At 44.6% G+C, this 23803-nt stretch overlaps 2 protein-coding genes across 6 annotated transcripts; one reads left to right on the top strand and one right to left on the bottom strand.

Annotated features, from left to right (window-relative positions):
- The first annotated feature begins 32 nt into the window (after nucleotides 1–32).
- Nucleotides 33–15674, top strand: reps1 (RALBP1 associated Eps domain containing 1). 5 transcript variants are annotated; one of them, XM_035143657.2, is made up of 19 exons: nucleotides 50–806; nucleotides 2341–2464; nucleotides 3681–3910; nucleotides 4560–4731; nucleotides 5530–5660; nucleotides 6590–6752; nucleotides 6835–6898; nucleotides 7617–7771; nucleotides 8928–9049; nucleotides 9492–9569; nucleotides 10364–10451; nucleotides 10720–10821; nucleotides 11060–11120; nucleotides 11311–11509; nucleotides 11621–11815; nucleotides 12157–12246; nucleotides 12399–12553; nucleotides 12646–12751; nucleotides 12833–15674. In XM_035143657.2, the coding sequence occupies exons 1-19, from the start codon at nucleotides 654–656 to the stop codon at nucleotides 12899–12901; spliced, it is 2457 nt and encodes an 818-aa protein (XP_034999548.1). In that variant the 5' UTR covers nucleotides 50–653; the 3' UTR covers nucleotides 12902–15674. The 5 variants fall into 5 exon arrangements, with proteins under 5 accessions (XP_034999550.1, XP_034999548.1, XP_034999549.1 ...); XM_035143656.2 differs by having other exon boundaries at nucleotides 56–806; nucleotides 4563–4731; nucleotides 9489–9569; XM_035143655.2 differs by having other exon boundaries at nucleotides 60–806; nucleotides 9489–9569.
- Nucleotides 15675–16425: 751 nt separating this feature from the next.
- On the bottom strand, nucleotides 16426–23803 carry clu (clusterin). The gene is made up of 10 exons (XM_035143660.2): nucleotides 23666–23803; nucleotides 20241–20399; nucleotides 19819–19967; nucleotides 19281–19451; nucleotides 18874–19044; nucleotides 18548–18761; nucleotides 18068–18208; nucleotides 17610–17836; nucleotides 17274–17461; nucleotides 16426–17010 (listed from the first exon to the last, which is right to left on the bottom strand). The coding sequence occupies exons 2-10, from the start codon at nucleotides 20353–20355 to the stop codon at nucleotides 16998–17000; spliced, it is 1389 nt and encodes a 462-aa protein (XP_034999551.2). The 5' UTR covers nucleotides 20356–20399; nucleotides 23666–23803; the 3' UTR covers nucleotides 16426–16997.

The raw sequence follows: 23803 nt of genomic DNA, 5'->3' as shown, positions 1-23803 counted from the left end.
ATTAGATCCCTTTCAGCTCAATCTTCCACACTGGACCTTTAAGTTGAAGACCCGAGGCGGAAGTGTGGTGTTGTCTCTGGGTGGACGGACGGACGCTGGCAGCAGGAATGGCGGCTCCGATCACCAGAGGAAGGAACCCGAGGACCCAGAAACTTTGCGTCTGACGGCCCCGCACGGGACTTCGCCCGCAACGAAAACGCAGAGAGCGCGTCCGGGCAGCGCTTCACGCACAGACAACGCGAGGGTGAACGCGACGCGTGTCCGGGGCGGAGCGGGGTCGCTGGTTAGCTTGACGTCGGTGCCTGTGTGCACCCAGGTAGCCGTTAGCTCCGCTGCTAGCCAGCTGTTGGCTCCGGTGGCCCAACAAGTTCTCAAAGTGTCTGGAAACGCGCCGCATTTCCGCCGCGAGGAGGCGACCGGCTCCCGCTGCTAGCTGCTGGCACCGGGGGCTCCTGCAGAGAGCGGTGCCCGCGCTGCGAGCAGCATCACCCCCGCTAACCTCCGCGCTAGCTGGTGCACCGACGCTAGCTAAGTTGGGATCCCTGAAGTCTCGCCCATTTTTTCGGGATCCTGCCCCGGCCATTGGCTAAGGGGCTAATCCACGGCCGAAACTCGTCTGGGGTTGTTTTTTTCGGCTGCGATTCGGTGCCACGATGGAAAGTCTCACGCTGACCGACGTCGAGCAGAAATACTACTCGGATCTGTTCGCCTACTGCGACACGGACAACACCAAGAAAGTGGCGTCCAACGGCAGAGTTCTTGACCTTTTCCGGGCGGCCCAGCTGCCCAGCGAAGTTGTCCTGCAGGTAAGCTAGCCGGAGTGTTGTGATCACACTGTGGGGGGGGTGAGGCTGCGGAGGGGGCGGAGGTGTCTCACAGACGTGCCCGGCTGTCAGAGCCGACCTGTCAGCCAGGGGAAGTGGGGTTAGCCCCGGTGGGGTTAGCAATGCTGCGCAGCGACGGAGACACACCTTCTTCTGGCTAACGTTAGCCTTAGCCCAAAGAGAGAGATGAACCAGGTTCTCCTCCTGCTCTCAGGACAGAACCTGGTCTCAAAGTGTCTGCTGCTGGGTTGGTTCTGATCAGGGACATGTCTCAGCTGCTAAATTGTCCTCAGCTGCATCACGTCCAGCTCTCTCCTTCCATTTTCACTTCAACATCTGCCATTGTGGTGTTCACCAGGTCGTGCTGACATATTGGGAACGTAGACAAGATGTCATCAAACCCAGACTGTCTCAAAAATACACGTTTAAGAGAAGACACACACACACACACACACACACACACACACACACAGAAAACCACTATCTAGACTGGCACTCTGTAAAGCACATACATCCACCAAGGCCTGTTAGTTCCCTTCAATTCAATCAAGCGGCACTAAATTGCACACATTTAGTTCCCTAAATGTGTTTTTATTCTTCTATTTTCATCAAGATCCCAAAATCATTCCCTGAATCCAGAGTCGCAACAGTGTTTCACATGTTCTTCCCTGATGCGTCCTTCAAGTTTCATGGAAATCTGTCGAGCAGTTTTTGCGTAATCCTGCTTCCGAACATACAAAGCAAACCAGCCAACAAGCGAATGGACAGGGGGGGTGAAAACATAACCTCCCACCCAGCCCCACCCCCCCAGCTGACAGTTACCAGCAGTCAAACAGCAGCAGCTCATTCTGGGGACTTCAGGTCTCCCAGCAGGCCCAATCATTGCAGTTTGTGACTCAGCATCATTTTCAAGGTCAACAAGGGGGGAGCTGTGTTGTTGTGTTGTTATCCTCTACTTTCCGATATGCACACTGAACGCTGCTGTGGCCTGTGAGAGACAGAGGGAGAGAGGGAGAGAGACGGGTACGGCTACAATGTCGTGTTGTAACAGGCTGAGAATAGTGACTGGTACTTTGTATCCCCCCCCCCACCCCCCACCCCACACACACACTCATAAGAAAGTTCTTTGTCAGCGAGAAAGGGATCAGTCAGCCGTGGTGGGTTGTCTGTGTTGTGGCTCACGGGGCTGAAGGCCTCCCACTTAAAGGAGTCATAATAATGTGTATGAAGTTTAATTCCCTGTGTATTTTTACTGTATCCACACATCAATAATTAAACCACACATCATACGCTCTTACCTTTCTCTCACCTTTGTGTTTCTGTGCACCTTTCACTGCTCAATCTACCAGCTTGCAAGAAGCCTGTTCAGATATTTAGAAATGTCTAGGTATAATGAAGTATAACGTCTGCAAGTGAAGACCAGTTCCTCCTTCCTCTTTATCAGAAATCGTTCATATCAGAGTTTCAGGCGAAGGCGACCTTAACTGTTCCTTCCTGTCCTCGTCTGGGGCTTTAGATCACAGAGCTTTGTGGAGCAACTCGACTGGGTCACTTCGGGAGGAGCCAGTTCTACATCGCTCTCAAGCTCATCGCCATCGCCCAGTCCGGGCTGCCCCTGAGGGTGGAGAGCCTCAACTCGGGTGAGTCCACGGTGGACTTTGAATCATTGCCACTGTTTTTGCCCTTTTCTCCTGCTTTAGATTGGACTCTTCACACCAGAGATTCACCAGAAAATACCATCGCATAACGGCTTAGCAGGTTCTCTGGCCACCTGACGTTTCTTTTTGTTTAAAATCTTTAAGTACATAATGGTGCTCTCCTCTTTTTGCTTTCTAGAACGGAACAAACCCCTCATCTTAATCAGTTCTTCATTAATCCTTGAGCTGATGATTTGATCCCAAGATCCTCCTGCCCACGTGTCCTTTAGCAAACCCAAATTGCTGTTTGAGCGTATGGGGAAAAATATTAATCACCTTGAACAAGAACATCTAATCAGAAATTAGAGCCACTGCTCTTTCAGCACTTCAGGTCACTGTTGCCCAATGTTTTTATCAGGTGCTTGACAATAATAACAGTTTAAACTAGTTTCTATTTCCTAACTAAACAAAGCTTCTTGTGTAAACCCTTCGAGAGTTTAACTGCAAAATTGTTTTTTTCCTGTTTGCCTTTGGTGTGACTGCTCTCAAAAAACACAAGGGAAGATGTCACACACTGTTACTTGTTTAGGGTAAACTAGTACAAAATGAAGTTGCTGAAAGGATTGCATCACTTGATGTGTATATGCTCCAAAAACTTCATCTTAAGCTGCGAGATTACAAGTTATAAGCTTGAAAGAAACGGTACCAGTCTGAAACAATCCATTCTGAGTTTTGTTCTCAGTCCCGTGACAGGAGAGAAATACAGATTCTTTTCTGTTTTCACTGTTTAGCTCTGACACTCAGCTTCATACAGTAGAAGACACAAACACCCATTTTACTGCAGCGACTGGAGCTTTCAATTGACCAGTGTTCAGAGGTTTGTATTATTTTGAGGAAGCAGCTCTACTCTCGGATGAGTTACTTTTACATTGCTCTCATTCTACAGCTGGCACCTTCTGCATGAACACATACAAACCACAGCTGATTGCAACAAGTTAATGCTCCGTCTCCAGGCATTCTGGGAAATGTAGGTAGTCACTCAGTGAAGTAAAGGAAGTAGAGATTCTACTCTGTAAAACTAAACCCAAACAGCAAAAACCTACTCCTCAAATCCACTAAACTTCACAGACTGATGATGTTGGAGTTCTAGCTTCATTCCTTAAATCAACATGAAACAAATCTCTCCTCTAATCCTCTGAATGGATTCCCGTCTCTCTAGTCAAGGACCTGGCACTGCCCCGGTTCGTGGTGGGGAAGAACGAGGCAGAGGCGCGGCACGCGGCGCTCTATCCGGACACCGACAGCCAGGGTCTGTACCCAGCTTCTGCTACTGCAGTAATACCCAGGCCACCAGCAAGGGGACTCCAGAACAAGAAAGGTCCTGCAACCTCCATCGCACTTCCTGTCCACGAGGTTATCCAGCCCCTGGCAACAAACATAGAACCACAGGTGTGTTATTCCTTTTAATTATGATAAATGAGGCATAGTTTAAGGCTGCGGGTTGAATTATAAACACATGTGCTGTGTTTTTCCACAATTAGTTCTGTGATAACTGCATTAAATGAGCTATAATACCATCATGTATCTCTTGGGGAGCATTGCAGACACATGCTATTTCCTGTCACAGTTGCAACCAGTGTTTATTAAAGATAAGCCACTGGAATACAGCTGCATTTCCTGTGTCTGTTTGATTGCCTCCAGCTCTTAATACTGTCTGAAGTTTTCTGATGCAGAAACAGTCAGTGTGTTTGTGTAAAGGCATCTTCCTCAGCTCTTACCTATTTGCATCTATTGTGACATGTTCATTCACTGGTTCCTTCATCATCCCTGTAGCATTTAGTGGCCTTTATTTGGCAGTTCAAAATTCATAGTTTTTTTTTTACCAGAACCTATTTTCACTTTTGTTTTATGAAAAATGAGTCAGACCACTTCCTTTTTTCTTTTATATGTATATTATAAGAACTAGACAATCATGTGTAGGATTGTTTAGCATTGTTTTTGCCATTCTAGTAGAATTTGAGATGCGATCTGAAAGCTAACGTCTCTTTCTTCCTTTATGTGTAGAATTAAAATGTTTAATTATATTTCTATCCATTAGCAGCCTGAACCGACGTCTCCGGTGGTCTCCCCGGACCAGTCCCCCCCCACTTCCCCTCACTCCTGGAGGAAACACCAGCGGCAGCACAGCGGAGGAAACGCAGACAGACAGCCGGCGGTGGTGGCGGCGGCAGCTGGAGCCGTGTGGACGCAGTTCAGAGAACCACCAACGGGTAACATCCTCTGACCTACATTGTTTTAAAATAAACGTCCAGCTACAATGAGTTGTCGATCAACAAACCCCTCCCCCAAAAAAACAAGACAATCTTGGATGTTTTTCCTATTTCAACAACATAACAAAACCCCACAAACAAAGTGAGACCCTGACTTATTGTTACGCTGATTCCTGGGTTGTGACATTAAAAACAGCATCAGTCTACATGAAAGACTCCAGGTGTGGACAATGGAAAGAGAAGTTGTCACTAGTGTTGATGATCTTGAAAAAGAGTCGGCGTGTAAAGCATATCAGTTGGTTTTTACTTCCTGCTGTTTGCCGCTCGTACACACTATTAATAATTCTTGCTGAGTAAGGCAGTTACTCATAAAGGAAACAAAGTAGACATCACATGACCTGTGCTTTACTTTTGTTACGACAAAATGTGGAGGAGATGTTAGGTTAAGGCAATAAATAGAAAATGAATCGCCTGCTTTTTCCCATAATCCATATATCATTGATTGAGAGATTTTCCTAGTTTAAATGGCAAAACATTTCTGATTCCACTTTCTCAAATGTCAGAAAATTCAAAGCTTGTCTTTGTCAGAAAATACAGTAAACTGAACATCATTGAGTTTGACACAGATTGGTCACTTCAGGCTTTTTTAGCTTTTAAAACTTTTAAAAAACTAAACATTTCAATGGAGAGTTAGTTAGTTATTGTTAGTTTCAGCCTTGATCCTTTCCTAATAACACAGTATTTGTATTTGTGTTGCATTGGATGTGACTGTACTTCTCAAACTCTTCCTCCATCCAGGTCCAGTTCCGGGTGAGGGCATGTGGCCGTCCCACTCGCCCCCTTTACCGGGTCAGGAGAGTTGGGTCAGTTTCACAGCAGACACCCCCCCATCCAGCACACTCCCTGGAATGCATCCCTCATCGGCCCAGGTAGGCCACTGCTGTGCTTCTGTCACGGTCTCGAAAAGATCTGCCTTTCACCTACCGTACATATTGGCGAGGCGTACGTGTCGTGCCTCAGGACGCACCAGTGACCGACTGGAGATTAATAAGTAAATGTTATCAGAATCGCAGATTATGGGATTGACTGTAACGTTTGTGTTTTAACGGTAAACATCATCAACCTCTAACAGCAGATGGAAAGTCGCCGTCACACACTGCAAACATAAAGCCGGAGATATCACAGTCCCCACAGGGGCACTTCAAACATCCGCCAAATTTTTACATCAGTGCTTTATCTGCCGGCGTCGCTGGACTGAAACTGACGCAGCTTGTTAGGCCTTGTTCAGACAAATCAAGAAAGTGTGAAGGCTCCTGTACCCTGTGACGAGATAAACACTCAGCCAAGGAGGTTATGTTTTCATTACTGTCTGTATGTCTGCCATCAGGATTGCTCAATAACTACTGAACCGATTTTTAATTAAATTATGTAGAGGGGTGGGGCACGACCCAAGGAAGAACACATTAAAGTTTGGAGCAGATCCAGGATTTTTTTCCACTTTCTTAAACACAGCGAGGGAGGATATTAGCCTTGGCAGAGGTATGCGCTCTCCGAGTGCCCTTGATTCTAGTTTCTCAGATAATGTTATTCCTCTCAGACTCCTCTGTCGAGCTAGTTCAATAGCTCAGAATTATTTAGAGTCTAATAAAAATAAAGAAAACATTTCGCTACATCACCGTTGTATTACATTATTGAACGAAACAGAAACAGAAAGATGCAAGCAGTAGATACCATCACTGAAGAAACTGCACTTTTTGTCCTAACCTGCTTTCATGAATTATGTGTTTTTAATTATGTCGTTTTAACAGGGACTACTTTCCTAATAGTTTCTGCCAATCTTCCACGTGGTTTCTCACAGGATAGCGCAACGATACGAACTGCGGCCTCGGCAGGGTCGACCAATGAGATGCAGCGACAGTCCAGCGGCTACGACGATCCCTGGAAGATCACGGACGAGCAGCGACAGTATTATATTAACCAGTTTAAAACCATCCAGCCGGACCTCACTGGCTTCATACCTGGTAGGAAAATGCACAAACACACACACGAAACAAACAGGTTATCTGTAAAAACCTGGACTGATCATGTTTCTGTGTGTCCCAGGTTCAGCAGCGAAAGAATTCTTCACCAAATCAAAACTACCGATTTTAGAGCTGTCGCATATTTGGTGAGTTTGAATCCTGAAAGTGTCGGTCTCAGCTGTGTTCGTCCGTCTTGAAGAGATTGAAGTGCATTGTCAAGATGTCTGAACCATCTGTGCAACTGTTGCTGCACTTGTTGACCATATGTTTAACTGGTGATGGTTTTTACAACATGGAAGGTTAAGACAGGAGAAATGTCTTTACTTTGGTAACTGGGTCAACTTGATATGGGGAACCATTAAAGGTTCTAGTGCACGGGGCAGGAACCTGTGACTGGTTCCTGTCAGAACTGATCTAACCCTCATCATGATGTTGCACAGCTCTTTTATGTGTAATGGGAAACCCCCAGTCTATCAAGCTGCCATTGTTTTGAAGGGGAAATAAAATGTTCCTGAATAATTACAGAGTTAATCGCTACACAGCCGTCGGCTCATGTGACCAGTCTTACAGGCCTGTTTGCATTGGTGTGAGAATTCATTTAATTTTTCCGGATCATGAACAGGACTCAAACGTTACTACTCGGATCATGAGCTTCACACACTACATGTCGTGTATAAAAGAAGAACCTGCATAAATACTGATGTTCCCACTCTGATGCACCCAATAAAACAGAACTAGCAAAAAGCTGAAGTTGACTTTTTGAATGATGTAAAGACAAAGGCCGATTCAAAGGCCGCTGATCCTTTTTGAATAAGCTCACTGCTGAGCTGCAGACTCACTTGTGTGTGTGATTTGTCTCTGAAGGGAGCTGTCAGACTTCGACAAAGACGGAGCACTGACCCTGGACGAGTTCTGTGCCGCCTTTCACCTGGTGGTGGCCAGGAAGAATGGCTATGACCTCCCCGAGAAGCTGCCCGAGAGCCTGATGCCAAAGCTGATTGACCTGGATGACTCAGCCGGACAGCCTCTCTTGCTCTCTCTCTCTCTCTCTCTCTCTCTCTCTCTCTCTCTCTCTCCTCCCTCCCTCCACTCAACCTCGGGTCTCATAAAATCTGTCAGGTGACAGCGCTGCAGCGTGCAACACTTGCCCTCTTGTGGGTTGTAGGTCGCTCATTTGACAGGGCTTTACTTTTTCATGCTCAAGCCAAGTATCCTGCTGCCAGGCAACATGACGTCCACTCATTAGCTGATCCCCATAATTAGCATGATGATACATGGAAAGAAGACTCCAGTGGAGCTCATTGTATTTTAAGAGTTGTGGCCTCACATGATGCTAAATCCCTTTTTTATTTGAGACAAACACAAAACCTTTGGTGATAGATAATCAAACGGAACACATGCAGAGTGTGTATCACTGCTATTGCCAAAAGCTGCTGTTCCTAAAACTGCTGCTGATAATATTACATCCTCTATTTGTATTCATCTCAGAGAAATTGCAGATACGGAAGCTGATGCAACAAATCAGCAGCTTCAGTAATTCATTTATTTCATTTCTGTCGGCCACGACTGCCTCAGCCCGCAGAGCCATGCTAACCATGCAGATGAGTTTCCAGGTTGTTGTTGCTTCTCTGCCCTACTTCAATTTGCGATCGTTAAATGTAAATTAATTGAAGATATTGGTTTTTCTGCTGCTTCTCCTGCTTCTGCACCAAATCTCCCGGTGTTATTTAGAGGAACAGTCTTTACAGCAGAGCACTGACACTTCTCCCATCTGCTTGATATATATGACACCACCAGCAGCAGCCACTAATCTTCCCTTGAAGCCGCAATGTCCAGTGAAGAGATACACTGAGCTTTTGTACGGACCAAACAAGGTGTATCCTGTTTATTAGTGAAGGTCCATTTGGTTCGTTTTACTGACAAAATATTTGTTTTACTTGTTACTTTGGTTGAAGGAAATTGCAAAATCACAAGTGGAATATTGCATGTAACTTCCAAAAGAAACATTCCCAACAATCATTTGTAGTCAGTGTGTTTTGCAGTTTATTTATCACATGTGTTAATTATCGAAAGCCTCATACAGAAGGGTCCAAAAGTCTGAGACCGCCTCACCATTCATTGGCCGCCCCGCCCCCCTGTGTAAGAGTATAACCTGTTTGTCCTTTTCTGACACAGAGGTCCCAGAGACAGCTGCTGACGTGGGATACTCGGGCTCTCCGGTGGAGGACCCCCCCAACAAGTCTCCCTCCATGCCCTCCCTCAACCAGGCCTGGCCAGAGATGAACCAGAGCAATGAGGTTCACACGCGCACACACAAGTCACTTACTGTATTTTCACACGTACTGTAAACTCTGCGCCTGTTTGCTTTTGCTGTGTTTGATTCATCTGACGTAATTGCTGAGGGTTAAATGGGCCACGCGGCATTTTCTTCATCCATCATCCGTCATGTATCGACTGCCGCTCCATCCTCTTCATCATCAGACATAATTACTGATAATTCACCACCTCTTCTCTCGCTTCCTGGACTGTGGTGGTTCTGTGTGAAAGTCGGCGACGTCTGTTGTCTCCACGCTCGCCGACCACGTCCTGTCACCACGTCGTCAGTGGACGACGGGTGACGTCACATTTACGGATGACGGCGGCGACGGCGGCTCAGACTGATGATGTAAATGTGTGATGTCACTGCACTGGCCGACTGACATGTTTTTTTTCTCACTGTCTGTCTGTCTCCTGCAGCAGTGGGAGACGTTTAGCGAGCGCTCCTCCAGCTCACAAACTCTGACCCAATTTGACTCTAACATTGCACCAGCTGACCCTGTAAGTCAATCACTTAGTAATGCATGGTTTCACCATTAATGGACAGACATTAACCTCTCTGGATCTCTCTCTCCCCACTCTCTCTCTCTCCTCTCTTTCTTTTTATGTCTCTCTATCTGTGCATGAAGTTCTTTGTCAGTGCAGTCTGCTGCATCAGCAGTGGACGGCGTGTGTTGTGATCTGGCTGGCTTAGCTACTCTTGGACATCACTTTTTATTTTCCTACAGTGACATCCACCAGTTACTAGTGCATATTGTGTCTGCTAATGTTTCCACATATGGTTGCTATAGGTTTTTTAAAGTACTTGGTGCTGCTGTCCAAGTAGTAGAAAATTGTTTTTGTCTCTCAGGCAGATTTTCTCTCCCTACAGCAATAATTGCCTCTGGGAGAGTCAACATAATTACATAAGTAATCTGATGAAAGTACACTATTGGCCACCACAATTTGCTTTACTGTATCTTCTCAAATTTCTTTTAAGTGCTCTGTATTTCTGGGCCGAAATCCCAACATTAAAATCACTTAGCAGAACCTGAATGGTGAAATAAATCATCTTTTAATTTATAACTTTTTCCACCCTCACATTTTGGAATAGCAAAAATAAATGATGTGCAGTTTGGAGGTTCAGATGGTGGAGAAAGACGTATTCAGATCCGTTACTCAAGTAAAAGTAGCGTCACTGCAACATGAATTTATGAAACTGTTATTTAAGAATCAGATTCAGTTAATGATGGAGACGTGAAACATGTCTCCCTTCCCGTCTCACCTCCTGTCGCCTTGTCTCTTCTGTCGTCCAGGACACAGCCATCGTTCACCCGGTTCCCATCCGGATGACGCCCAGTAAGATCCACATGCAGGAGATGGAGCTGAAGAGAACTGGCAGTGGTGAGAAAACCCCTCAGGCCTCATGTCTGACTGTGACCATCCTGATTTATAATAATAATACATCATTATTAACGAAATCACTTTCTAGCATAATGTGTAAAGATATATAAAAATATGTGGCCTCTAATAAAGATTTCACTTCTCTTTGGCATTGGTTGGTTGTCATGATGTTACGCTGCACTATTCATGAACATGCAGCGGAAATCCTTATCAGATTTTGAAACTGCTGATCCGACCTCAGACTCTCGACGTTTCCTTTAACCTGCAGATAACAATCACCCCACAAGTCCTCTGCTCACCCAACCTCCAGAACTGTCAGAAGAAACCAATCTGCCCGCCTCCATGAAGTTTGTAGCCGCCAACTCTGGGGGTAAGTCAACCAGGGGCTGCTGTTCCAGAGGCTGAGTCAAAGCTTGTGATCTATAGATACTTTGGGCTCCTGAAACTTTTCAGATGCATCATAAATTGCATTAGGTATATTAGCAATGAAGTCCATTGTTAGTTTTGCCATTTTGTACTGTGTTGATGTTGTATATCTGTGTACTTGAAATGTTATTTAATGGTTTATACGTGAGTAGGTTGACGGTGTTTTTCTTTGTCTTGTGGAGGTGATGGGTACAGCAGTTCAGACTCCTACACCTCAGACCAGGAGCCAATCACAAGACAAAGGTCAGTAGATAGGACTTCAAAAATGTATTTTTGTTTTTATTTATTTATTGCTTTATACATCAAAAAAGGAATCAGCAACTTCTCCTATGGCAAGATTTCCTTTTTTATTTTGTCGTATTTCTTAACTAAAGTGATTAACATTCACTTTGGGCTCCGAGGGATTGAATATTATTTTGTGTCTTGTGCTCAGGTCTCAGTCGGGGACGTCTCCAGAGACTCTGCAGGTGGTGGCCCCTCCTCCCCCTCCCCCTCGGCCTCACGCCTCTCACTCTCGCTCCTCGTCTCTGGACATGAATCGCACCTTCGCCGCTGCGTCGGCCCCGGGACAGCAGCAGCCCTCTACGATAGCTTACCCGCCGGCTGTGCCTCCTCGACCGCTGCCCACACAGGTCAGACTGACGGCTACACAACATGTGAAAGTCACTTTGCATCTCATTTATATACAGTTCGCTCAGTCTTAGGTTTCAGGGATAAAAAGGCTCTTGACTCCTTTTCCACAGTCATCAGCACCACATACTGGACATCGTGTGGAGGCAGAGGCTGTACCAGCAGGGGGCGCAGGACTCACCACCACCTCGCCCCAGCAGATTCCTCAACAGCCCAATTTCGCAGACTTCAGTCAGTTCCAGGCCTTCGCTGCCTCGGAGCAGCCTTCCAGTCTGCCGGAGGTCGACAAACACAGCGAGGCCGGACAGGTCAGTTCTCACCTGGACTGTTGTGTCTCTATTTCAAGGTTCACTCGTGGTAAATATTTAGCAAATGATTTAAAAACTCTGAAAGCCGAGTGGGTCCCGTTGCTTGAACGTACAACGAGAAACGCCCAAACTCTCTGAAGACAGATTCACACAGACACCTTTTTATAGCCCATCGGCGATCAAAGGTTTTACAACAGAGTCGTTGGATTACTGAGTCATTAAATGCTTCATCAGAACCAGTCGGAAGTTTTATTTACCTGAAACCTTATCGAACATCCACACGTTGAAAAGCCGCCTCACATAAACCCCTTTTTAAACTGTTTGTGTGTTTGTGTCCACAGGTGGAAAAGGCACCAGAGGGCGCTGGTCCTTTAAGAACAGTGAAGAGTGACGGTCAAGCAGATGAGAGAACCACGGCTACTGTGAACTCTGTATGTGAACATCTGCTGAGAAACCACACTACAGAAGAAATTATCAATCTACTTGTTACCATGACGAAGGCCAATGCTAACGAATGTAATGTGTTTTATCCCACTCACTTGCATATGTTAATTTTTGTCTGTGTTTTCTTTTTCCCCATCAGGCCAAAGGTGCATCTGGTCCACTAGCTCCGCCTCCCAAACCCGTGCGTCGGAGGTTGAAATCTGAAGACGAGCTCCGACCAGAGGACGAGCAGCACGGTCCACAGAAATCCAACATCATAGCTGCTGTGCTCGCCACTCAGCCCTCCATCCCCAGGTAGGAAACACACTTTGGAAGGTTTGGTTAAAGGCAAGTGGTTAATTTTAATTTGTGTAACTTAAATAAAAAGCTTGTATTTGTGTCTTCAGGTCGGTAGGAAAAGACAAAAAAGCGATTCAAGCTTCAATCAGAAGAAACAAGGAGACAAACACAGTCTTGGCGCGACTCAACAGTGAACTGCAGCAACAGCTGAAGGTACCGAGGCTGAACACTCAGATGTTCTTCTTCCCCTTTAGTAGAAAATATAACGTTAACTCCAAACTGGTCTTTCCACAGGACCTGCTTGAAGAGAGGATATCTCTGGAAGTCCAGCTGGAGCAGCTCAGACCTTTCTCTCATCTTTAGAGGAAAAACCTGGCTGTGGTTCATCTGAAGCAAAGCTGTGGCCCTCGGTGTGAATCCCTCCCTCCCTCGCTCCTTCCATCATCCCGGCTTTCCCTCGAGGCTCCGACCTGCCCCAGGGTTCTCCGTTAAAACTCTCTCACTTATCAATCATCAACCCGGCGGACCGGAGGGCACAGTCTTAACCGAGCGGGACGAGGCGACGGGGGGCGCGCAGGGGGGTTTCACAAACTGGCACTTTTTCAATCTTCTCTGAAGAGAGGCGAAGGTGAGGACGGCGGTGAACTGAGGAATGGTTCCGGAGAAGCGGACGAGACGCTGCAAATGCTGGCGTCTAATTAACTCTGAATGACTGAAGAAGAAAGGCGGAGTGTGTGTGTGTGTGTGTCACGTGTTGGTGCGACTGTTTGTGTATTTGTGTTCCTGTTAAGTGACTTACTTGAGGCTAGCATCAGTATGTTTGTTCCTCTCTTGGGGTTACAGCCGCGCCGTATTAAGAATCTGGCATATTTAAAGAAAAGACCCAAGATCATTATCAATCTTAAGTAAATATATTAAATTTTGCAGAGTTTGCAAGTGTTGAACAACTTTAATTGTCGTCTCGCTTATTTGGCACAAGTTCTGTCCAGTTGCCGTCAATGAGGACATTTAACTACTGGAAAAACAGGACTTCAGCTCCAAATACCATCAAAGATAGTTTGTTCTTGTCGACAGGAGCCTGTGTCACTGGCTCTCCAATATTTCAAAAACCAAAATAATTAAAAATAGATCACAGAAACATGCTGCAGCACATTTGAGAGGCTGCGGGGAAAAATGTAGAAAGTACAACAGGAGCCTACATCTGCCAGTAAACGTAAGAAACATTTTTTCCGACTGGAGTTTGCTGTGGTTCGATCCCCAGAGAACATGCTACGCTCCCTCTGGACAGGACTCGTGTGTGTGTGTGTTTTTGTGATGCATTTAACGGCTAAATCATGGTGAAGGCTTTTTTTGACTCATCCTGTGACATGAATTCAGCCCTCACCCCTCTTCTTACTGCCCCCCACATCTGCGTGTGTGTGTGTTCGGCGACGACATGAGATCACGACCGAATGCTTCTCTCCTTCGCGTTGCAGTGGTTTGGGTTCGATGTGACTGAATGGTTTAACTTTAATGCCAAATGACTGAACTATCACTGCTCTCTACTTCTACTCAGACTGTGTGTTTTCTTTTTTTCAAAGAGATTAAAGAAAACGCAGCTTTTCTCTCCCTTCCTTTTTTGTGACGTAGCCGTGGCTCAACATTTCAAACGCTTCAAAAACCTCATCTTCTCGCTTCCCGAGGTTGTTTTTCCGGTCTTTAAGAGAGCAGACATTCACATGAAGGGTTTGAAGACTTCTTTCTTTTTCCAGCTGCTTGACTGCAGGAGGCGGCGTTTATGAAGAATTGTGTTGCTGAGGGAGAAGACGTTTTTCCTGTGATTTTTGTTTAGGTTTTTTTTACTACTCGGCAAACACGTGTGCACAGATTCAAACCAGTGGTGCAGATAGAGTCTGATTACTGTTTTCCACCCGGGCGGTCGGCACTATGCAAGTACGGGCGATTCATCTCCACAGACCAACTCGACTTAGCTGTTTGTACTATGATAGTAGCAACTGTGTGAACAGTATACTGATTTTCTTTTGTATCATAGATCTTCCAGAAACAACATCTACTGTATGTATCATTTTGCCTTTTTTTTGATGAGCAGTCCACTCCCCCCCCCCTACCCCCAGCTCCAGAGAGAAGTAAACTCCAGATCAGTGTTTTATTATCGGGGCGATTCTCACCTGAAACCTGCAGGACGAAGCTCAACGGACGGAGACCAGTCGACAGAACGGGAGACCTGAACGACCCGACAGCACTTTGACCTTAACTCCCCTTATTTCTGTTCTTTTATTTTGTTACGTCCCTCCTCTTTCTTTCTTTTAACCCGCATGTTGTCGTCCTTGTTTTTTTTTTTTTGTCTTTCACGTGTATTTAAAAAAAAAAGAAGATGCTTTAAGATGAGAGACAAACTGAACCACTCGAGTTTTATTTTGTCAGTACAATCTGGAAACTAAGGTTTTTTTGTGCCAGTATCCTAAAATATCCCATCTTGTGTGGTTAATCTTATTTTTATGATTATTATTGTAAAATGTTTGGTCCCTGGAGCTTTATGTGTGTTGGTGAAGAATCTGTCTTCTTCTAAGGCCTTACCCCCCCCTCCACTGGCGTTCAGGTTTCCACGGCGACTGACTGGACTCCCTCTTCCTTGTCGTATCAAGGCTCGCCTTCTTTTTTCTGCTGTTGAGGACGATGATGTACTTGGTGTGTGTGCGCGTGTGTGTGCGAGCGTGCGTGTGTGTGTGTGATATTGTTTTCCAGACCTGGAACTAATACCATTTAAAACCCTATTAAACACCTTCATCTGGGATCGATTTACGTTTGCAAGCACAACAGCTCCCTCCTCATCCCTCGAACCCCAAAGGCAATCCAGGCAGGCAGAAGCAATCGATAACAAAGTCTTTGATGGGATTTTGAATGGCTATTCGCTCCCAGATCTGTGCTGTATATTGTATATGATACACACTTTTTTGGACTCATGTAAATTTGCATTAATTGCTGACTAACAGCGAAAGAATATTCTATTTAATTCCTTCTCTCTTGGCTGTGGGATCCTAGATGTTTAACTGCATGGATGTACTGTATCTCTGCAGAGTCAACTAGCAGCTGTGTGATTTTTACACAAAAAATAAAAACGGCACAATATTTTAAACTCTTGCTCTCTGCAACCGACTCCTTTGTCAAGCTGCTTCCGGTTTGGAAAAGTTAAGAAACAGAAGCTTGGTTGAAGAAGAAGAATCACTCTTTTGTATTCAAGCAGAATCCAGGCGTGTTGGGACAGAAGCTGTGAAACTTATTGTTATTGTGCAACGTGAGAAGTGTGGAACTGACTGATACTCGCAGCTTTAATTGTCAGAATCCGGTCTAGACAGTTGAAGGGTAAATCTAAACTCTAGATCAGTTATAAAGACTTAGAAAAGTTATTTAAAACCAGAGTTTATCTTCAATATTCAGCAGGAAACTTAAAATGTGAAGATTTAAGTGGATTTGTTACAGCTCCTCTGGTTCAGGAAGCCGGGGATCATGGGTAATATCCACCTCTCCTTCATTCAGGTCAGTGAGTGGGACACAGAGCCTAACAGAATTAATCCCCACCTGTGGCTGCAGAGGGCGCTGTTGCTCAGTAAAAGTTACATACTGTACCTTTAACTTTAGTTTTCTCCCCTTTTAATTGTAACTGGTGCAAAATCTTACTTTGAATTTACTTTTACATTCAACCATGTGCAGCAGACATGTTTTGAGTAAATGCTTTGTATAAATCAACAGTCTCCTTGAATTCAATCAAGCTGCATCAAGTTACACCCACTCGTAGATATCAGTTCTGTAAACACGGCAGGTTATGTTCATCATTGAGTTCCCTGAAGAATCCAACATTCAGAGAAAAAACGTGCACAGAGACGCAGTAGTTTGAGCAGGTTTTATGAAATGCATTGCTTCATGGCTTCATGGTTTTTACAGAGCAGCTCCAAGACGTCCTGAAATATCAACTTCTACATTCCCAAGTTTTATTTCTCCGATCAGTGATTTCAACTCCGGCATCTAACTTCAAACCAACTCGGATAAAGACTTATCAGAGATCTGTAGAGTAGATCAGGTCATTAAAGTCACTGAAACAGCTTGAATAAACTTCCTATTTCTTTTATTCTTGCAAACAAATCGATTTATTGAATCATACTGAAGAAAATAGTTGAATCTACGTGTGTGAGACAAGCTGAATGCAGAGAATAAACCATTACAGAGAGAATATTTTGGCTTTTAAAAGGAAACTTCATTGAAATGCTGCAGCCTGTTTCAGACCAGCTCACCAACACTATGATATAAACTGCAAAGGCCTTAAAATGTTGGAGGCGGATTATCTAGCAAACATCTCCTCTGACAGCAGGACACACGACGATATGACTCTCTGAGGTGAAACTGTTTGCAGAAGCAGGACGATCAGAGGTTTTACATCAGGATCAGTGCAGAGCGAAGGGGTTTATTTCACCAAACTGTAAAAGAAATCAGAAGAAATACAGAGATTAGAGGCTTTTAATGGTTTGGTTGATAATATACTGGTCGATATGAGCCTTTCACAGACGTATTGGTATCTGTGGTTATGATTGCAGCTATCAAAACTTTTATTTTACTGAATAAGTTGCTAATTAAAATTGTTTTACTCATCTAAATCTCAAATAAACACATTTCCTTCCATAATAAGTTGAACTATTCCAGTAGACGTGTGTTTCCTGCCGGGGCCCGGTGTGACACTCACACTGCGGTTCCCTTGTAGCGGTCCAGCGCCTCCTGAGCCACCACCTCGGAGAACTTGGGGTCGGTCCAGGGGATGTCGCCCCGCACGCTGATGTTCATGGTGGGGGAATCGAACAGCTGCAGGGACACGTCGGTTTCTCTCGGCTTCTTCTCCTCATCGGCCTTCTCCTCAGAGTCCCTGCCGACCACCTGCAGCACAGAGATGGTTGAACTTTATTGAGATAATAACTGCAACAAACTGCACCTTTATTACTGAATCTTCTATATTTCCAATAGTTTCTCTATTTCTAACAGGACTGCACATTTCCAGCTCCCACAGATGGAGACACGTTCGTACTGTCTGAACGTGGAAGATGCCGTCCTGGCTGTCGGTGTTGTTGGCCAGAGACGACACCCAGCCGAACTGCCTGTTGAACAGGTCCAGGATGGAGGAGGTGTTGAACATCTGCTCCTCGAACCTCCTCAGCAGGGAGTTGTACTGCTGAGTGAAGCGCTCGGCCATCGCCAGAGCCTCCTCCAGGTCCTCCTTCAGGGGGCCCTCCAGAGGCTTCCTCCCAGAGCAGTCTGTGAGGAAGGACATCATCATCATCATCATTATCATCATTATCATCGACGACATTATCATCATCATAATGGAGGACACTCTTACTTATTTAATTATCAGTTGTGTTATTCATGTTCTATGTATCTGTTAATTTAAAGTATTGCCCCAGTGATGCTCCTGTGTTATTTTGCCACATTTTGGATGAAGAGTAACATCCTGTCACAGACGTCTCCACAGAGTTCTCCTCTCACCGAGGTGCTGGATGTCTTTGCACTTCTGACACTCATCTCTGAACTTGATGCAGCCGGCGGAGTTTCGGCGAATCTCTCTGCAGGTCATCCTGCCGGTGCCGAAAGGCTGAGTGATCATCACGTCCTCTTTCATACTCCCGTCTGCAAGCAAATACACAGAGAGGAAAAAGACTTCATATGAGATTTCTCCCTTAATTTCCCACTTGTTGTGTATTTTAGGTTTACAAGTATTCTATGTTTGAAACTTAAACATTGTAAACATGCACATGACCACATATGAATCCTTGTGGGAGTATTTCAAACTGTGATTTAGACACTTTAAAGGATTTTTACTGTCAGGATAGGACGCCGCTAACATGTTAAAATGTTTTGTGCTAATAAATAGTGTAAATAACAATAGACTGTGAGATTAGATTCAAACAGCTGGATCCAGGATTTCTTCTTCACCAGTTGTGATTTTGTTTGAGGTTTTCTTCGTACCTTCGTTGGAAGCAGTGTCAGTGTCCATGTCCATCATGGAGTCCATAGATCCGAAGAAGTTCTTGCCCATCCCCACCATGGGGGAGAACAGGCTCTGGAAGCCCTGGAAGGGATCGTGGAACAGAGAACGGACACTTCTGCTGTGACGAGTGAACGGGCTCAAGAAACTGGGAAGAAAGAAGGATGGAGGGCTGTAGTGGACGTGATCGGCCACCTGAGAAAAGAGCAGCGGGACAGAGATCATCCATCACAGCACTGTTTGTATTCTCTATGTAAGTGAACTGTTATCACATGAGGCTCTAGTTCATCTGTGAGATACACGGCACCTTCATGCTGTCTGAAAAGATGCTGTCCACGCCGTCGGCCATCACAGTGTATTTCTCCTCCAGGTTCTTGAACTCTTTGTTCTGTCGCCGGTCCTCCTGCTCCAGGACGTCGATTTTCTCCCCGTTGATCCAGATGGAGAAGGGAGACGTCCTGTTCAGCACGTCCTCCAGCTGCAGGAACACAGAAACGCCTTTTAAATCAACTTTCCTTGGTTAGGAGAGGAAAGCACTTTGTAGCTTTGTTTTTGAAAAGGGAAAAGTTTTTATTATCATTATTAAAAGTGATGGGAAAGAGGGATTTTAATCTTGTCAAGAGAAAACATTGTCCAAATACTTATACTCATAATTGCCAGATGTACTGATTTCTGGATTCTAATGACAAACAGGACGTCCAGTGTGAGTCTCACCTGACGTCCCACCAGCCCCGACCCACTGCTGCAGGTCCTGGAGTAGTATTTGACACAGGTGTTCTTCAGACAGGGCTTGCACTCCTCCCACAGAGTCTTCATGGTCTCGTTACACACCTCCTCCTCCTGCTCCAGCTTGGTCTCCATCTCCTGAGCCGTACGCAGCGCTTCCTGCAGCAACACAGGGACGTGTCACATATCGATAAAGAACAGTAATTGGATTTAGGATTCTGCAAGTGTGGAGCAGTTCATGTATTTTCTCTAAATAAAACAACAGTTATAACATCTGGGTTCTTTAAGTTCCTCCATAAGATGAATAAACCACTGGATGTTGGACTTTGCGGTGACTTTGCTTTCCTTAAAAAAAGCACATTAACTCTTCTACAGTGATCGGACAGCTCCACGGAAATAACTTCAGTCCATTTGTTTCTGCAGTCGATCAATATCCTAAACATAATTCATTCATCTGTCATTTGCAGATTCTACAATACAAAGAAAATCCGTGCTGACGTCTGGATCACTGTGGTTATCAACGTACGTCTTTCTGCTGCTTGGTTTTCTCCAGAGCGTCCAGAAACTTCTTGTGGTCCTCTGAGGATTTCTCCATCACGCTCTTCATCTCCTTCACTCCGTTCACGGCGTTTTCAACCTGCTTGGCCACATACTTCTCTCCCTGAAGAGAGAGCTCTGCAGGGACAGGACAACACAACACACGCTCATGGTCTCTGTGACCTCACTGATCAAACAGATCCATTTTTACTGATGGATTAAAAATAAATTACATATTTCCAGCATCGGCTTGTTTTTCATGAAACAATGTGTTACACTGCACAATCCAAAATGTTACTGTTTTACACATTTTTGGGAAGAATAAGAATAAAGATTGAAAAGACACAAATGTTTATTTTTGCTATCTGAGTGATCGGACACTGTGTATTTTTCCGGTGCTGTGAAACCTACGGTTGAGATCCTCTCTGGACGGAGGCAGGATGCAGTTGGCTGCGGCCAGAAGAAGAGCCACCACAGTCAGGGACTTCAGCCCCTTCTTCTTCATCATCATCATCATCATTAACATCCTCTCTGACTCTCACTGGGCCACCAGGCAATGGTGAGAAAAACCTGGAGACGTGATAACACACAGGTTCAGTTTTGGGGCCTCCTGACTGTGCTAATGTCTCTGTAATGTCCCTCCATCACCAGTAGAGGACGACGTCTGCTGCAGTGACCTACGCAGTGGAAAATGGACGCTGGCTCAGCACTGACCTCAGATCACAGACTGTGTCCTGTTACACAGCAAAACAGGAACCAATCAATACTTGAATACACCAGAGTCACGCAGAATGAACGGATCGTCTTTCTCTGACGCCAAACTGACCTCGGATCAGTGTTTCCGGTGACTTTGACTGGTCTGACATTTCTATATATAAATGCATATATAAGTATGTATATATATGTATATAAACACACACACACACACACACACACACACACACACACTGGCCCTCTCTCTCTCTGCAGTACAAATCTCTCTATGAGTCTAATCTCTGTTAATTATTTCTGCAGCAAACACCTGATCCTCCTCTTTCCTCTAAACACACACATCTGAATGCACCAGTCGATTTGCCCTTTACAGAGATTTACACACAAACACATGTTGACTGTCCACATGTCATTGGACGGTCATTTTGAACAAAGTACAAAGTTTATTTTTTTAACTACTTCTAATGAGAGTAAACATTTGTTCATGTCCTGCATTGATTTCTGAGCACGGCCCCCTCATCGCCCACAATCTCCTGTTACTATGGAAACAAGCAGAGTGAATCAAATGTTGGCTTTGGCAGCAATTTTTCCTACAAATAAAAAAAAACAAGATTCATAACTTTTAAAAAGATTCTGTTGTTTAACCCCCTAACATGACAGCTCCTCATAAGTGAAGCCATCTTGATTTCCCCCTGGGTCATGAACCCCACCTCCTCCATGTTAATCCATAGGACACTAAAAAGTCAAAAAACACGTCAAATAAAATGTTCTTAAACATGGTTTCTGTCATTTTAGGTAGTTCTTATCACCATAATGTTTGTATATGTCAATTGTTTATTGAATTTTTCTGATAAATTTGGTTTTAATTATCCATTCGATGCCATAAATACATGGTGGAATGTCATGATTGCTCCAAAATCTCTTGAATCTCTACTCGGATGAAGCGATTCTATGTTGTTCAGCAGAATTCAAGTTGTCTCTGGTATCTGTTCTCATCACGTAACAAAGTCAGGGCAACAAAGCTTCATCTAATAATGTCACCAACTGTTCCAAACCCTGCAGGACTGCACCCCCGCTTGGGAGCTAAGAAAATAACCTACTTTCTCCTCGCTGCATGAGCACATGAGTTCCTGAGTTTAGCACCGAGCCACGGCCGCTTACACAATGAGTTCATTATTCATGTGACGATAAACCTCAAGCTTAATTACAGCGAGCCGGTAGGTGGAAAGCTTTGTAAACACGGAGATTTCTTTTTTTTTAATGAGAAAAACAGAATGAAAGAGGTTTCGACGTCAAAGACCGAGAAAAAAAAAGTGAGAGAGTTTAACAGGGACGGAGGAAAAGGTGAAAGGAGTGAGAGTGAAACGGAGAGAAGGTGAAGTCATTGACGCAGCGGAGGTGGAGCTGGGTTTTTGTGCTGAACAGCAGCTGCTGGGATCCTGGTTACACAAGTGAAAGAATGCAAACTGACCAGCAGCTCCGATCCAGATGTTGCCGCCTGCACGGCCTTCCAGGAAGTTCAGCTTCAACTTCATGAAGTGAAACACAGAGATGAGAGGAACATCTGTCCACTGCATCATCATATCTAAAACCCTTTCACATTACTACATATTATATCAACATTATATAAGTCCAGAAGTGAAGCCCAAATATCCCGGATATGAACGTTTGCACATTTGGAGTCTGCGCGGTAGTGATCGGGGGGGCGGAGCCACGATATTGAGACCATGACAAGACATGTTCGACCAATCACGAGTCAGTCTCAGCCGTCAATCATCACATTTCACCTCATTTTTATTGACCTTGAACAAACATCAACGCGATAAGAACGATCTAATATGACAAAAAACATCTTTGAGAAATATTTTATTCGATATGTTCTTCGACGTTTTAGTTTGGTCCATGTCCCATCTGCTAACATGAAGGAGGGGTTTATGAGCTGTCATGTCGTCCATCTACGGTCTATGATTGTTATTTTTGTATTTAGGGCTGAAACGATTAATCAGTTAATCAGTTAATTCGTTGGTCACTGGAACATTAGTCTGTGATCATCGATTCATTGGGTTCTGGGCTGTTGACAAACAAGAACATTACTACCATATATACTGCATTGTATTATTACTCTATAATGTGCATATTACATACTGTCAAATGTACTGTCTATATTATTATTCTGTTTTTATTCATTGTTCACCTAGATCTTTATTGTGTTATGTTTCAGTCCGACTCTGTCACTGACGTCTTATCTGTTCAAACGTCTGTGTCTGAAATACCAGTTACAGAAAGTGTGACTTCCCCTGGAGATGCTGGTTTTCAAATACGTACTTATGTATTTTTCTGCGCCAGGAAGGGAAGAGGAAGGAGCAGTTACCTAATCTGGATCATCCAGGCTTCCCATTTACAAGAAGTGGGACACTGGAGCATGTGGCCTTGTTTCAGCCTCGTTTCAAGTGTGTGGGGATGTTTGACCCCGGAGGATTCACCTGTCACATGGAGCTGTGCTAAATTCAGCTCAGGGTCAAAACAGCAAATCTGCAAAAATCCCTAGAATGTAGCCTGCGCATTACTAATATAATCAAATAGTAATTTGACAGTATTTATACTTGAGGATGACAATTGAATGTGAGTTATTACTAAAATACTAAATGTGAATCTGATTAAAAATCCTTCCTGCACGTATCCTCCCATCCATCAATCATCAAATAACATGTGTATAATCTTATTTTGCAGTAAATTCTGCAGCAGCGTCAGAGTTTAAATGCTCCTGCGTATGAAAGTGAACCAACCCACAATGTCATGATGTCATCAGCACTAATCCTGTTGTTTTTATCCAAAGATGGAGGTCACACCCATGAGCAGGCAACACAAACAACAACAACCCGCAGCCGTGAGGTCAGCATTTCTGCACCGACATTTAACAAAACAACATTAAAGACACATTATGGGGATGAATCGAGAGTTAGACATGTTGAGATGAATCTGGAAAAAATGCATCGTTCTGTTCATCATTCACATTTAGTTAGAATTATAAAGCATAAAAACATAGTGCATCTGGAGAGGCACTTTTCCTCTGAGCATCACCGAGCTGCAGACTGAGAAGATAAACAGAAACCTGTGTGACTCACCTCTGTTGTTTTCCTGAGACTCCAGACTGACTGAAGCTGCCTCTGCCTCTCTGCTGCTCCTATTTATACCAGTGGATAACGGGGACGGTGCAGACATGTGATTCACTGGGCAGGCATGCTGGCTGCCCCCGCTGCTGC

This window comes from Hippoglossus stenolepis, chromosome 20 (genome assembly GCF_022539355.2).
Source record: "Hippoglossus stenolepis isolate QCI-W04-F060 chromosome 20, HSTE1.2, whole genome shotgun sequence".
NCBI lineage: Eukaryota > Metazoa > Chordata > Actinopteri > Pleuronectiformes > Pleuronectidae > Hippoglossus > Hippoglossus stenolepis.
This window is presented reverse-complemented; position numbering and strand designations above follow the sequence as displayed.

What these genes read in the sequence shown, in the direction of transcription:
- reps1 (XM_035143655.2), top strand. Translation starts at nt 654, where the DNA reads ATGGAAAGTCTCACGCTGACCGACGTCGAGCAGAAATACTACTCGGAT. An exon ending in TTAGAGCTGTCGCATATTTG is followed by an intron (nt 6,899 to 7,616) that starts GTGAGTTTGAAT and finishes TTGTCTCTGAAG; the next exon opens with GGAGCTGTCAGACTTCGACA. An exon ending in GAGCCAATCACAAGACAAAG is followed by an intron (nt 11,121 to 11,310) that starts GTCAGTAGATAG and finishes TCTTGTGCTCAG; the next exon opens with GTCTCAGTCGGGGACGTCTC.
- clu (XM_035143660.2), bottom strand. Translation starts at nt 20,355, where the DNA reads ATGTTAATGATGATGATGATGATGAAGAAGAAGGGGCTGAAGTCCCTG. An exon ending in TCTTTTCAGACAGCATGAAG is followed by an intron (nt 18,762 to 18,873) that starts GTGCCGTGTATC and finishes CTCTTTTCTCAG; the next exon opens with GTGGCCGATCACGTCCACTA. An exon ending in GCATCTTCCACGTTCAGACA is followed by an intron (nt 17,462 to 17,609) that starts GTACGAACGTGT and finishes TCTGTGCTGCAG; the next exon opens with GTGGTCGGCAGGGACTCTGA.